The sequence below is a fragment of the Centrocercus urophasianus genome, unplaced genomic scaffold (genome assembly GCF_019232065.1).
Source record: "Centrocercus urophasianus isolate 14NV4802_14NV808 unplaced genomic scaffold, USGS_Curo_1.0 seq_14, whole genome shotgun sequence".
NCBI lineage: Eukaryota > Metazoa > Chordata > Aves > Galliformes > Phasianidae > Centrocercus > Centrocercus urophasianus.
This window is the reverse complement of record NW_024884586.1, coordinates 9,925,844-9,941,565: the sequence shown is the minus strand read 5'-3', so window position 1 is coordinate 9,941,565 and position 15,722 is coordinate 9,925,844. Positions and strand designations below refer to the sequence as shown.

Below are 15,722 nucleotides of genomic sequence, written 5' to 3'. Positions count from 1 at the left end.
TTAAAGTTGTATTGCTCTTTCCAGGTGACAATGATGTTCTTTAGTAGTGTCATGGAGTCATAGAATGGTTTGAAGAGCTATTAAAGATCATGTAGTTCCAACCCCTGCCATGGACAGGGCACCTTCCAGATACCTTTCTATCCCCGTCTGGACAGATATTCCAGATTTTCCAACTGCTTCTCCTATAATTCATTTATACTGGTGTGAGTCTTAGTACCTGCCATGTTGAAGAGTTGTGTTGAGGCTTAACAAATATGGTGGTCTTGTTTAAGGTACATTTGACTGTCACATAGGCTTGTATAACCTGGTGGGTTGGAGCTTTAATATTCCTGCATCCTGAAGATCGTAAGGAACTTTAACTTTTTGCAAACTTTAAATGGGCTTATTCCCATTCAGGGATTCAGGTTGGTCCTGATGAATGTTTGGTGACTTGTTTGTTGTACTTGAATGTGACAGTCAGTGCATCAGCTTTGAGAATTTGGAATATTAAAGCACTTGAGGCAAATTCTTCTCCGTGCGGTGGTATTTTTCTATGGAGTGTATCCCTAAAGGCTTAGTAGGGGCTTCTCCCCCAAACTAGCCTCCAATGATCCGCCCCAATAGCCTGACCTACATTCTCTGGGCTCAGCTTCTTCTTATGTTTGTGGCTTTTTTTTATTATTATTTATTTATTTTTTTTTTTAATTTATGTGTGTGAGGATGCTTTTTTACTTTTTTTCAGTGTCAAAACAGAATAGGAGGCAGATCATCTGGAAATACTAACATTAGTAGTCAACAGATGAAAGAAAATGTTGCTATCCGTTTTTCTCAGTTCTGAGAGTCAAACCCTGTACTAATTCTGCAGCAGATTTTCTTGGAGCTTTCAGGTGCCCTTGTGATACTTCTACAAAAGCTTGAGCTTTATCTAGGTTAGCCATAGGTGCCATAAGTATAAAACTGCTTCTGGTCAGTGGATACCTCTCAAAACTTTATGGGTAGGTCAGAACGCCCAAAGTAGAGAACTCTTTCCTGGTACTGTGTTTCTCAGAATAATGAATTTTAGGCTTTTAGGATGTCTCTTCACTGTCTCATCAACTGATTTCCTCAGATTTATAAGAATGTCAACAGGAAGAGCAAAAGAACTGAATTACTGGTTTCCATCATGTGAGGAGTTTACCTAGCTGCTTAGAAAGCTTCAGTAGGTGTTTGACACAAAGCCTTCATGTCGTAAGCCTTCTTATTCCAGCTGACCTTCTGTTTATAAACAAAGTGAAGATAAACTTGTTTGAATGAGTTGTGGCTCATTGATAGGACATGCAGCAGGCACTCGCCGTTACATAGTGTATTATTAGTATTGAGACTTCAGCTTTGTTTTCATAAAAACTATTTAAAATTCTAGATACTCTCCAGCATGTGAAAGACAGCAAACACATTGTTGTCTATCACAAGGGGCGTTACTTCAAAGTGTGGCTGTACCACGATGGTAGACTGTTGAAACCTCGAGAGATTGAACAGCAGATACAAAGAATTCTTGATGATGATTCAGAGCCTCAGGCTGGTGAAGAGAAATTAGCAGCTCTTACTGCAGGAGATAGGTATGGCTATTATCATTTTTTTTTTTAAATTAATTTTATTATTTGGAAATATATTGCTGACATGTTACTGCTGTGCTGTCCTTTGTAATTATGATGTGGAATTAAAAATAATTTGGCAATTATTTTGTTATAATTGTAGCTCTGTATAGACTCCCCGTACTTAGCTGGAAAGCTAGAGAAGTTTGCTTTGTTTGTGGTAAGAAGAGCAATTTGAGGCTTTGCAGTAGTAAGCTTGTTAAACTATGTAAGCTTTAGGTTTTCTCTGAGATTCACTGACATTTTACAGAATGTTCTCAAACTTAAGATTGAGAATATAAATTCATCTGGCTCTTGGTGAGAGATCATTGAATTCAATTCTATTTTGACAAATTCAGTTCAGTCTTGTTTGATTTGTTTCTGGACACTGAAGTGAAAGAGCTTTGGGTTTTTAATATACTACCTAGGAGATATTGTACTTCAATACATTTTTTTCATTGGAAAGAGTTACAGTTTCTAAATAAATAAATGTGGCACTACTGCATAGAAATTTCTTTGTTGATTAACTTTAGATCTGTTTCAGTTGTATACCATGGAAGTTTTCATGGAAAATTGTCCAGATGCTTATACTTAGGTGTTACAGCAATAGACATTTTTATCAGTGAATTGTTTTCATTGTTATTACTGTTTTCTTTCACATAACAGGTATCTTCTTTTGTTCAGTTATTAAATGTAGATGATCGATGTTATACGTGTTGTGTGCAGCAGAAACTTCTGAAGAATAATGCTTATGCTTTGCGTTCATGTTGTGATACGAAGGCATTATTGAATAGTTTGAGTTGGAAGGGACCTGAAAGTTCATTTAGTTCCAGCCCCCCTGCTATGAACAGGGTTATTTTCCACTAGACCAGGCTGCTCAGTGCCCCTCCAACCTGGCCTTGAACACTTGCAGGGATGTGCAACCACAGCTTCTCTGGGCAGCCTGTTCCAATGCCTCATCATATTCATAGCGAAGAATTTCTTCCTGATGTCTAATCTAAATCTGCCTTTTTTTAGTTTACAGACCTTTCTTTCTGCACTCCCTTATAAAGAGTCCCACCCCAGCTTTATTGAAGAGACCCCTGTAGGTACTGAACTAATGCTGAATTATTTCCTAGTGTTGTATTATTACCTGTATGTTTAGAACTTTTCTGTGCTGATACAGTTTAAATGAATGCAAGTAGCAGCTCAAAACTTGATACAAGTAGGAGGAATGTCTCAGGATGATAAAATATGCACTAATGCATGTAACCTGGCTGTAAATCAAATTCTTTTGCAGGGTACCATGGGCTAAGGCTCGACAGGCTTATTTTAGCCGTGGAAAGAACAAACAGTCCTTAGATGCCATTGAAAAGGCAGCATTTTTTGTGACATTGGATGACGACGAACAAGGGTACAGGAAAGAAGATCCAGTGAGGTCACTAAATGAATATGCAAAATCCTTAATACATGGCAGATGTTATGACAGGTACAGTATTGACTCTGTGAAAAGACCCTTCTCTTTTTCAGAGATGTGCTAATTCATGTGGCTAATCCATATGAGTTAGTGACTTATAAGCATATAAATTTGTCCATTTCATACAAAAAAAAAAACACACAAAAAAAACCAAAAACAACCAGCATTGTCTTCGAATCTTTTTCACAGACATGAAGTTAGAGTATAAAAATGTTTCTGAAACATGAAAATTCATAAGTAAATCTAATCTTTTTGTAGGTGGTTTGATAAAACGTTTACTCTTGTAGTATTCAAAAATGGCAAAATGGGCCTGAATGCTGAGCACTCCTGGGCAGATGCTCCTATTGTTGGACACCTGTGGGAGGTAAGTGTTACATACAAAAGGTTAATGTAGAATGTAATGTTAGGTGGTTCATGCAGCACCTCTGAATAACATCAGATTCCTTTCCAGTCTCTTGCAACTATGTTGCTGATGAGTGATTTTGGATCACTTTTGTCTTCTGTGTTGTCAGCAGAATTCAAAACAAACAAACAAGCAAAACTAGCTAAAAAACAAGTTGCGTTGCCTTAAAGGCCTTTATTAAAATTTAATGACAACAAACATGTTTATAGGAAAGTGATATGTCACCCTATCTAGCTTGTTTTTAATATTCTAAATCAATAAACCATTGCCTGTTTGACATAGCACTTCATTTTGCATATGCACATGCTACTGAAGCAGTTAGGCTTCCCTGTGCTGTAAAATCCCATGTTTATTGTTAAAACTTAGAAGTTATACTCTGTAGCATTTATTTCCCTTAAGCTATTTTTACGTTCTAGATTGATGTTATTTAAATTAGCTCTTGTGTTTTGCTGCTATGAATGGTATAAATGGACTTTTTGTCGAATTTGTTCATCATGGACATAGTTTATTGCTTGAAATCCTATCTGAATATTTTTTCTCTTTGATGTTTAGACCTATAAGCAGTTACGACTTCATCACTCAAAAGTATTTCAGAAACATTAGCTAATTCTGATTTAATTATGTATCTGTGCAAGTGGAACCCGGGTCCGACTGATGCCCCAAGTCATGTCCTGATTTTATTATCTATGAGTATCCATTTGTATAAGAAGAGAAAGTCCTAACTGCATTCTCTAAATGGGAGAAAGTCAAAACTCATTCAAGGTTGATTGAACAGTCTAGTTCAGACTAGCTGTTCTGGCCAGTGGAAAAGTATTACTTTTTTCTATTTTATAGAATTGCTCAGTGTGCTTAGTTCATATCTTTGTACTTACTGTTAGTTGGTTCCTTTTCTGCTGAGAATCAGGAAGCCCAAAATAAAATAGAATTCAATTTCCTAAGAAATTCTGGATGTTTTGTAGTTGGTGTGTTCTATCCATACCAGCAAGAGATTAGAAATAAGTACAGACATATAGCAGATTTTTATCAAACTCTTTCTTTCCATGTTGAACAGACTGATAACCTCAAGGTAAAAAAACAAAAAAAAACCCATAATATTTCACTTGAAATCTTGTAAGGCAAAGTCTTTGTTTGTCATTCAACCTGCATCATCCATCTTGAAAACTACTCCAAGAAACCCAGTGTGCACATAAAATGTACTGAAACATTGAGCAGCTTGTGAATCTTGAAAAGAATTAAAGATTTCTGATTAATTTTTTGGAAATTTGCACTTAATCTGCAATAAACTGTTTTTGATGAACTGGTTTTGCCAGATAACAGACTTACAGAAATTCTTTAGAACCAAAATTGAACAAAGATTGAAAGCCTTTTTTGGAGGAGGTTTAATTAAAGCGTTTTGCACCACTGTAGTACAGTATTTTATGTATATCTGGTATTTTTCTGCTTAGAGGTAAAAATGCCTTGAAGTAATAGGCAGTATTTGAGAATAGATTGCATTTCACTGTGTTTAAAAATGTGTTATCCTAAAAATGTTGGGACTTATTTACTGTTTTTGCAAATTACTTATTGTTGTGGAATTAGGATATAATGTGTTTGCAATTCTGAAAAGGTATCTTTCTTCACAGAACATAATGGCAACTGAGTATCTTGAACTGGGCTACTCTGAGGATGGACACTGCAAAGGAGAAACCAATCAAAATATTCCTATCCCTACCAAACTGCAGTGGGAAATTCCAGAAGAGGTAAGGGGAAAGGAGCTCAGCTTTTCTTAAGCAGTCAAATCATATAATTAATTACTGAAAACCTTACAAGTAGTTAATTGCTTTGAGCCCTGTAAAACATCTATTTTGCTTGTGCGCATTACCCAGTGTATTACAAGGATGGCAGTGTTTTTAACACTGCTTTTTAAAAATTCTGCTCAGGAAATAGCAGCTTTTTTCTAGAAATTTTCTTAGCGTAGCAGCTTGTCAAAAATAAATGGTCATCCATTGTAGACAGGAACAGTACTGCAGTGAAGTTTGAGTTGCTGCTGTGTTGTTATTATGCCTGTGTAATATTTCCTTGAGATTAGCTGTATTCAGAATTCTGTGGCTGGTGGTACACTTAATGTGTGATCTGAACAGTCTTATGTTTTTTGTTGGAAGAACATTTTTGGACTCCAAATGTGTATTGGCTTAAAACTTTTTTTAAAGCTGTTTGAATCTTAACTTTCACACAAATATATCTTCTTTTTCTCCAAAGGAAGAATATTTACACAATGATGTTAATGGCTTATAATTTATAGTTACTTTATAATATTATATATTTATAATATGTAATTATTTTAAAAAATTTTATAATTTTACATTTATTTTATATTAGTTAAACGTGTGTGCACTTTTATTTCTTTTGAATGCCTTCAAATGCTTATACCTGTGTATGTGTATATATATATATATATGAGATATATATTATAGATAAGTCATTTGCTTGTGTATTTCAGTGCCAAGATGTGATTGAGAAGTCTCTGAGCACCGCTAGAGCTCTGGCAAATGATGTGGACTTCTGTTCATTTTACTTTGATGTTTTTGGGAAGGGGCTAATAAAGAAAGCAAAAACCAGCCCTGATGCCTTCATTCAGCTTGCCCTGCAGCTTGCTCACTACCGAGTAAGAAGAACAGACTTTGACTTATGCTGTGGGCAATTTAATAAGATTCTGTGTTTCTGTACTTGCGATTAGAATGTGTGATCGTGTGAAGTACGCTGTGCTTTCACGTAACTTTGCACTGCTTGTGTTATTAAAGACATTCAGTGGAAGTTAGTACAAATGCTGAACAGGTTACCAGTCGGAAACTCATTGTCCAAAGGTTGATTTATTGATGCTAATGCAGATTTTTCTCTTCTGCTTAGTTGTTTTAGCCCTCTTTAGATATGAAAACTTTGGTAGGTGAATTTGTTGTTGCTGGTCAAACCCACATACTATTAAAGTTACCTGTTAGTTTGGAGTCTCCCTTAATTCTGTAGTAATGAACATTCCATTCCTTAACATTATTAATAGACGTGCCTGCCTGTTGGCTTTTTCTTTTTAGCTCACCTTTTTTTCCCTGCACATTTTCATAGGATGCCCACATAGCAAAATGTACAGGTTTTGCATTCTGGCTGTCATTGCTCAATGTTTATTGGTATTAGCTCTCCGAATTTATCTTTTGTTGCTTTTTTAAATGCAATTCTAAATTGAATATCAAAGCACAGAGATTCCCTTGCTGCTATTATTACTTATTATCTTTGTTACCATTCCTTAGGGCAGCTACATGGCAAATAACTTGACTTTCACACACCATCCCAACCACCTTTTATTTCTATATTTTCAGTAACCACCCAATCTCTTAATTTGAAGCTGAACAAACTTTTGTGACCTGAAAGAATTGGTACCATGTACTAGATAAGCTTTTACAATATAAAAACTTCAGAATCTGTGGATTTTGGATTTTGCAGATCGTTTTCAGTTTTCACTTTCTCAGATCATGTTCTTTCACTTTTTTTTTTTATCCCCATGCTGCCATACAAATCTATGCTGTTAAACTTTGAATTGAAAATATTGTAGCTTACTTAACTACAGCTGTGTTAAGTAGCCACTGAACTTTCTAATAAGCTTTTGATAGTTTTTGAATTAGTTCTTTTTGTGACGAGCAAAGAAGTGGATATAAAATGTGTAGTCTTTGCTGTAAAAGCATTGATCAAATCCCATTACTAGTTTTTCCTGTAAGGCTGCTAATGGTAGACTACTAACAACTTGCTTAACTTGTGGAGTGGTTTGCATCCTATGTACTTACCTTGAATGTTACGATCAATTAAGAAAGAGAGGCTAAGTCTGTCTAAGCCACTAAGACTTTTTTTTTTTTCCAACTTTCAAGGACATGGGAAAATTTTCTTTGACATACGAAGCCTCTATGACACGCTTGTTCAGAGAAGGGAGAACTGAAACTGTCCGCTCGTGTACCATTGAGTCGTGTAACTTTGTTCGAACCATGGAAGACCCCAGTGAAAGTGTAAGTTTACTGTGTTGATTTCTAATACAATCCACAAAGTACGCAGCTAGCACTTTTTATTCAGGTAAATTTCTGTATATGTACAGAATGTATATATTATAAATGTGTATATATACATTTAAAGAAAGAGTGATGCCTTGTTTTGAGAATGGAAGTGTAGCAGCAGATAGCTGTCTTCATCCTCTGTGGCAGACATCCTCCTGTCTATGGCAGGAATTAAAGACTACACCAAAGGAGAATAACGAGTCACTAATTAACAAATATGCCAACTTCATGGATCTTAAACTCCAGAAAACTGATAATATTTGTGAATTTCTTATTTGTGAAGCAAGGAATGTCATGCCAAACTCTCAATTGCCATTAAAGAACTTTATTGGGGTGGGAGTCTCTTGAATTGCTGCTGTAGAGTTGATAGGTTTGGTTTAACAGAATGTGCTTAACTTTAACATTCAGCGAGGCTCTAGAAATATTTAAGAATAAAATTTTTGATGGACACATTTTAGTTTTAACATGGTACTTAACGAGGATTCTGACCTGCCATTATGGAACTGTTCAATTTATAGAAATGTGGATACTTTCTAACACAACCATCCCCCTGAATGTACTGTTTCTGCATTTTTGACACATGGCTTATTCACATGGTCTGGAAAGCTAAGTCAGTAGATACCTTTGCTAGTATACTCAAATCTCAATTCAGTTCTTTTTAATACTTGCTTTTACTGCTTACTTCATATCTGTGTGTTTTTGCCCTCCAAGAGTTTGTCCTCCATGGACTATCCACAAGGCTTTAATCCAGAGTGCCAATAGTAGGCATGCTGAGCATGACTACCAGTGATTTAGAAGTTTTCATCTTGGAGACTAATAGTCTGTTCACAGCATCCTGAATAAGTGGCATAAAATACAGTGATGCTGGGCCTAAGTGACAGGTTACCATATTTTCAGTGTTGCATTTGATATTATAAGATCTTAGCAAAGGAGCTATCTTAAAGTGAGTTTGACACTGAAATTTTCTTTCAGCCCTTGTGCTACACTCATACGCTGTCATCTAAAATGGCTCTTGCAGTTCCCGCCTTTCTTAAACCACGTTGAAACTTGATTTTCTGTAACTTTCTAAGAAACCAAATAGATTCACTTAATGGAATTTTTTTCCATCTTTCTTTCATTGTTAGAATGAAAATAAGCTGAAGTTATTCCGGCTTGCTGCTACCAAACACCAGCACTTGTATCGTCTTGCCATGACTGGTGCAGGCATTGACCGCCATCTGTTCTGCCTGTACGTTGTTTCCAAGTACCTTTCTGTAGATTCTCCTTTCCTCAAGGAAGTAAGTTATCTTTATTGATTGGTTGCAGTAAATAACCATTTATTTATTTATTTAGTGTTTTCTGGTATCTGGTTACATATTAATAGAACTCCAGTTTTCCTTAGAAAGAAGAAAAGAGTATAGATAGCGTGGCTTAACATCTTACAGCTTGTTTTCATTTTTTTAATATATATCCATTTACTAATAGACTTTCAGTAATACCATGTTAAGGTTTGCAAGAAAGATATAATCAGTCTTACAATAAAATACTGGCTCTTAGCACATATTCACCACAGGCAGCCATGCGCTTTCTCTCAAGAATATTCTTTTGGAACTGTAACAAAATTACTTTGTTGTACATTGACATGAACTAATGGAGCCTTATAGTGTAATTTTTAACTGCAGTGACAAATGCTTTATTAAGCCATATTTTAAAGTTGGAATTTCTGAAATAAAGTTGGAATGCTCCTGCTTTAAGTTAAGAATCAAACAACCTTGTAGAGCTTCTGCAGCTTTCCAAGAAACCTCTGTATTGTTGGAGACTTTACAAACTTCTAAGTACTACTTTCTGTAGTATTTACCTGGGATTTGAGTACCACCACTGCTGATCTTGTTAACAAGGTCTGTTATACAGAGTTTACCAGGCTATAGATCAGTTTCATCTGTTTTGAAATAACATTTGTACTCTTCAGAAATTTTATTGTGTTTTAGAAATGAAAATCAAGATCCAATATGTTGATGGTTTATATGTTAGGACAAGTTAAGTTGTTTCTTTTAACACTCGATTATTCATTCCATTGACGTGTGAACTAGAGTTACCTTTTAATATTGCTTTATTGAATATTTTTAAAGTTATTTTTATTGTTTCTTGAGAGAGTTGAGTACAATATGATGTACTTGATTTTATCTTTTTTTTTTTTTTTTAACCTCTAATAAAGGTTTTGTCAGAGCCTTGGAGGCTATCAACGAGTCAGACACCACAGCAACATATTGATCTGAAGAAGAACCCTGAGATGTTATCTTCTGGTGGTGGATTTGGACCTGTATGTTTACTAAATACAAATATCCCTTTTAAGAACAGTTTTGTTTCAGACCCATAGTCCCCTAATGTTGCACATTAGAAGTGCAATATACACTTCAAAAGTGTGTTTAAAGTTTTCTAATTATGTGAATGTGCTCAGAAAAACCAACATCACCTTTTTCCCTTGTCCCACTAAAAAATGGATCATCCTTAAGGAAATATGCAGTTATCAAATGTGGTGTAAGCTCCACAGGAGGGCTGATAAACTGGAGGCTGCTATCATACTATCTATGCCTGCAGATTTAGTATGTCAAATTATTATTAAAGTGACAAGCAGTTTACTACTTACACTAGATTTTAAGATTGTGATTTGTGGAAAGTAAGTATTTCACTGTTATGAGGTTTTTTTATTTATAATTTCTAATTAATTTTAAAAAAATAATTGTCCGTGTTTTCCTCTGAATTAAGCTAATCAGATTGTCTGCTTGCCTTCCTAAATATGAGTAGTGGCTAGGATAAGAATAAAACAGTTTTGTGGAGCTAGCGTACTGTTAGAGTTGTAAATGAGCTTCTGACTTGCTATGGTATTTCACCAAGATTTGAATATGGAAATTGGTAGTATTCTTGTTAACTCTGTTAGGCAGGCTTTTCCATGTCATAGACTGGATTTGTCTGTTTCGAAAAGCATTTCTATTAAAAGAATGGTGAGGGGATCACAGGACTACTCTTCGGCACTCAGAAATCAGAATAATTATTGTGTATTTTGGCTGGCTTGTCAAGCTGAAAACCGGTTTTGTGGTCGTTGCTTGATTGGTTTGGAAAGTTCAGGGACTGTTGTAGAAAGTGAAGGAAAAGTAAGTTCAAGACTTGTCATTTTTCTTCCCTTAGGTGGCTGATGATGGTTATGGTGTTTCTTACATAATCTTAGATGAAAACTCCATCCATTTCCATGTCTCCAGCAAATTCTCTTGTTCTGAAACGGTAAGGGACAATCCTTTCCTGCTCTGATATCTGCTTGTAAAACTCTTCTACTCACTGTCTACTAAAAATGTTAGGACTTGCAACATACAGTGGTACTCTGCTTTTTTCTTTGTCACCATATGCTGTATATTAATGCTTTTCTCAGCTTCTATAAATTTAGTGACTTGATGAACCAAGGGAACGGTACAATACTTCCCCTTTCTGTCAGATGTAAAAAATAATAATTAAAAAAGCCTAAGATCATAGTTGTGCACATGCAGTTCTGTGGAATTCCTATGAAATGACTCCTATCTGTCCCGTAAGCAGTAAGATAGGTGTCTCCTGGCTTTTGTTATTACAGTTCAGCTTTGATTTGCCTCTGGCTGCAGTGGTAAAGATAATTCAGTGGTGTGCTCTTTATTCTTTGAATCTCCTTAGCCTAAATAGTTCTGACGGAAGTTGATGGATAAATTTTAATCTGTGCTTGGGAAACTTAAGTATCATAATTTATCGGAATAGCACCCATCTATTGAGATGTAGTGATGTCATCCATCACTTCTGTTGCAGAGATCAGCATTGAGTGAGCTTCAGTTTGTCCTTCCCCTTTGTTTTATGACTTACCAGCATACTCGTTTTTGGCAGGAGTACATAGACCTTAACTTGTCTGATAGATCTTGGTGCCTCTGGTTAATCATTACATATTAGAAAATATGACTCTGTTCATGTGTGGTTCAAACTGTTCTTCAGATGCCATTTAATTTATACATTAAGTTTCCCTGTACTCTTATCAGTCAAGGCAAAAGTCCACAGAGAGAAGGCAATGCTTTATGTTCTTGTCCTTGATATTATTAGAGCTTCCTGTAGTAGGTTTTATAATGTAGCTAATGATTTATATTTGTAATCTTTTTCTTCCCTGTACCGTTCATCTCTTGGAATAGTTTCTTAATGTTTAAGTAATTGTGATTTTCATTTCCTGTACTTCATGTTGTTCTTCCAATGGATTCAGGATTCCAACAGGAACTCAAATGCAATTTCTTTTTCTTTTTTTTTTTTTTTCCTTTTTTAGTATTTTTAGGTTGTTTTATACTTTCTGGGCATTCTTTTGTGTTGTGAGAAATGGCTTAGATAAAATCATCTTGTATGAACTAGACGTTTTAGGGTTTTTTTTTTTATTATTATTATTTTTTTAAGTAATAGATGCATTTGATTTCAAAGCTAAATTCTCAGTCCTGTGTGTAAAAAACCATAATAGCATAATGTAGAATTTACCAGTCAATAATAGCATAAACCTGGATTAACTTACATAGCATTCAAATTTTTGCAGTTTAATTTACCTGTTTTATGGTAACAGATGTGATCTAAGCCTGTGTTCCAAAGTCACAAAATATTGAAATTCTTTCTTTTGCTTATAAGATAACTTTACCAGAGAGCACAGCTCATTGTATCTCACTGTATTTTTATTTATTTATTAAGGATTCTCATCGCTTTGGAAAGAATATCCAAAAAGCAATGGTTGACATCATGGGTTTGTTTCAACCTCCTAAAAACTGTACCAAATGATTTGGGTTATTGCCACCAAGCAAACTCCCATCGTTGGGATGGAAACTCTTCTGAACAGCGAATGAAAGCAAGGTTTGCAAAAACACTGGCTGGTGAAGAAACTGAGTCACATCGAGTTGATCTTCTATGAAAACTTTAGCCATGGTTTGAATGTTTCATGAATATTTTTTTTTAGTAGTTTGGAAGCATTTAGTTCCACAAAGGGCAACTTTTACAATTTTATACATATCTAGGGATGAAGTATACCACTATTGCACGAAGGCATGTATATTCTAACTCAGTTTTTTTCTCATTTTTTTTCTTGTTCTTAATATTATTTGAGTCCACTTGTATTCCAGAATGGAAGGGGTAAAACATATCAAGTCTTAAACTCAAAGCCTTTAAAAGATTTGATTCGGTATGCATTGATAGCAGGATGTTCTTCAGAGTATCTGCTGCTTTATTTCAACAAATGACAACTCTTCTGGCTGTTTACCTTCATTAACATCTTTAAAGGTAATTTCTATATGAGATTAGAAAAAAAAACCAAACAATCATAACCTAGTGCAACACATCCAACTGGTGTGTTTCTTTTTGGGAACAACTATGTGCTACAGCGAAGCAGTAAAATATGCAAATTAGCAGGTATCAAACTTTCCTTGTTACTTATAAGCACGTTTGCCACGTGATTGATTTTATATCCATATAAATGAACCTGTGTGCTTGTTTGTGCCAGTGCCTTAGTAAAAGAAATACCTTGAACACGGGAGAAAAGCTTATGCTGGGAGTTGGTTTTACATTATTTCTGTGGAGGGGAAACAGCAATGCAGATCTAGTTCTGAAATTATAAATTAGGGGGCTATGATATAAGTAGAATTGAATTTGCTTGTGTATGGTGCAGCTAGGTTCAAAGCTCTGATGAGATGATCTCCTCTTACATGGCAAAGACCATTCTCTAAAGTGCAGGAGTATCTTTTCAGAGCTGTGGATACTCATGATCTCATTTTGCTGAGTGGTATTAGTGATTCGCTGAGAGAAGAGTTTCTGGGTCCTAGGGAATGTAAATATATTTAAACTCAGACCTGTTAGATAATCTATGAATCAATGCTGCATGTAGAGGCTGAGCAATTGCAGTTTGCTAGGTTTCAGTCTGAAAGGACCAGAATTGCATGGTCAGCTCTCTGCATGAAACAGGCTGTGAAGGCAATGGAAAATAGCTCCAGAATGGGGAAATTATGGCCTTCTCAAACCTCTTCTGCATGGCCCTTTGTGTCAGGCAGTTTCTGAAACACGCAACAAAAATGGGGGTGGGAATAGGGCAGACAGTTTCACTGAAAAAGGGGCGTATTTGTAAGTGCAGAAGTAAAATGATTGCTACAAAACTGAAGTAACTTGGTGTGCTATGCTACTCTTCCTCAAACTTTTATCGGTGTCATGACTTTTTTAGATCACACGATACAGTGCACCTATGAGGGCAAATTTATTTTTCTGGGAGTAAAAGGTACAAAATATTTAGTAATGTTGCTCCAGAGCTGTGCTCATTTTGAAAGCTCTCCGGGGGTGCTGTGAAACTTCTCATTAGGTTTTTTGGATTTCTTTTTCTGGCCAGTATTTCTAACTTGATATGCCTCTACATGTGTTTTGTTTGTTTTTTTTTTTCACTCTGATCTAGCTGTTGAAACACCTGTTATGTGTATGTTTGAGGTGGAAAACCTCAGCAAAGCTCCTAAACGCATACATAAGCAAATACATGCTTACATAAATACAGGTTCCCCCGTAGGAATTGGCCAAAGATGCCCATTATTTGATTGGATGAAGTTTGTGGGAAAGGAGACTTTAAAATAAGCCTTACTGCAGCTAACATTTACCAAATTCCTGCATCAATGTTATAGTGATGTGTTTTTCTGGAGCTGCAGAAATAATGCACTGTTTTTTTTATTGACCACTAACCAGTCTGTGCTTAAATTAACACAGGGCTTCTAGGATTTTCCAAAAAAAGAAAAAAAGAAAAAAAAGAAAAAGTTTAGATTTGACTCTCAGGTTTTAAATGTTTCATGTCTAATTGTATTTAGTGCAGTTATCAATGCAATTTTACATTCTTACAGTACAATTGGCACAGAAAGTTGTTTTTTATTGTAAATGTTTAAAGGAGTGGTGTTAATTGTATCTTCTTTCTTTTTTCTTTTTTTTAATTTGAGTTAGATCGTAATTCCTAAACAGGTAGGATCTTAATTCATTCTTTAAGATGTCAACGGCGTGTAAATAAAATATGCTTTCTGGATGTAAATCTTAGAAATCCACAGTGAATGTAGGCTGTTAATAAATAATTTAAAACTTGATGTTCAATATGGTGTACATACAGTAAAACTACTTGCTTTTTTGCTCAAAAGCCATAGGAATGTAATGGAAAATGCTTAGAATTGAATGAACTTTCTAGCACAGTGTACTTTAATGTCTGTATTTTAGAACAGCTGTTCATCCATAACTAAACCTTGAATCACCTGCTCTCAGTTAGTGAAAAGAGCTCTAAGTGAGGGATGGCTAGGTATGGATAATAATAAATTAACCTGTTGGTTAAATACCAGTTTTTTGGAATTGATGGAATCCTTTAAACATGAATTTGCAGAATTTATTATTTCAGCTCTTTAATATGATGGAATAGCTGAAATTTGGTGCATCTAGAGGCTGCCAGGACTAAGGTTATTCCAAACTGAGTACTCTTAAGGGTTGGGCTTCTACAGAACCGTGGAGGTGTGCAAGCCTGACCTTGAAAATCATGGTTCTAATTCAGCCTTTGTACCAATTGCTTCCTTGTATAAAATGTATTACTTTCAGCTGTTTTTTATCTTGTTCACTTACTCCTGTGGTTGGTTATTTACATTCAATAGTCTGTCCCAATGTTCTATCCTCTTCAGTGACTTCAAAAAATAAAGTTTCACAATTATCACTACTAAGTAGAGTGTTTCCTGTCTTCTGTATTTTCTTTCCAGGCTCCCTTGCTTTACTGGGCTTGCGAAATCATGGAAGTTAAATCCAATTCAGAGCTGTAGCAGGATGCTCCTCAGCTTATTTAAGAAGTGTTTTATATGTAGACGCTTTGCTAGTTAACAGAGAACGTGCTAATGAGCAATTTTTCAGGTTTAATAGAAACAACTCGAGGTGGGATAGCTGGTAGAAAGTTTCAGTGCGACTGCCTGCTAGCAATCAGTCCCGGTCTGAACTTGACAGCTACGGAGCACGTGGCTGCTCTCCGTACCGTGTGGGTACGTGGCTCCTCCCGTCAGGAGCGCGCCGCCGTCCCCGCGGCGCGAGCCGAGCGCGCGCGCGGGTCGACCGTTACCGCGCACGCGCGGCGCCCTGTAACGGTCAGGCACGCGGCGCTTCCTCGCCTTCTCACAGAGCGCAGGGTGGAGCTGGAGACGGGGGTA

The 15,722-nt window shown here is 35.9% G+C and overlaps 1 protein-coding gene across 3 annotated transcripts in view; it reads left to right on the top strand.

The window, feature by feature from the left end:
• The window catches only part of CPT1A (carnitine palmitoyltransferase 1A), a 36,812-nt gene extending 21,564 nt beyond the window's left edge, over window positions 1-15,248 (top strand). For all 3 annotated transcript variants that reach the window (XM_042814314.1, XM_042814315.1, XM_042814316.1), the window contains exons 11-20: window positions 1,379-1,574; window positions 2,869-3,057; window positions 3,304-3,409; window positions 5,071-5,187; window positions 5,928-6,092; window positions 7,339-7,473; window positions 8,643-8,795; window positions 9,713-9,817; window positions 10,684-10,776; window positions 12,229-15,248. In XM_042814314.1, the coding sequence (XP_042670248.1) occupies window positions 1,379-1,574; window positions 2,869-3,057; window positions 3,304-3,409; window positions 5,071-5,187; window positions 5,928-6,092; window positions 7,339-7,473; window positions 8,643-8,795; window positions 9,713-9,817; window positions 10,684-10,776; window positions 12,229-12,315 (1,346 nt within the window). In that variant the 3' untranslated portion in view covers window positions 12,316-15,248. The remainder of the gene's footprint in view (window positions 1-1,378; window positions 1,575-2,868; window positions 3,058-3,303; window positions 3,410-5,070; window positions 5,188-5,927; window positions 6,093-7,338; window positions 7,474-8,642; window positions 8,796-9,712; window positions 9,818-10,683; window positions 10,777-12,228) is intronic.
• Window positions 15,249-15,722: the final 474 nt, after the last annotated feature.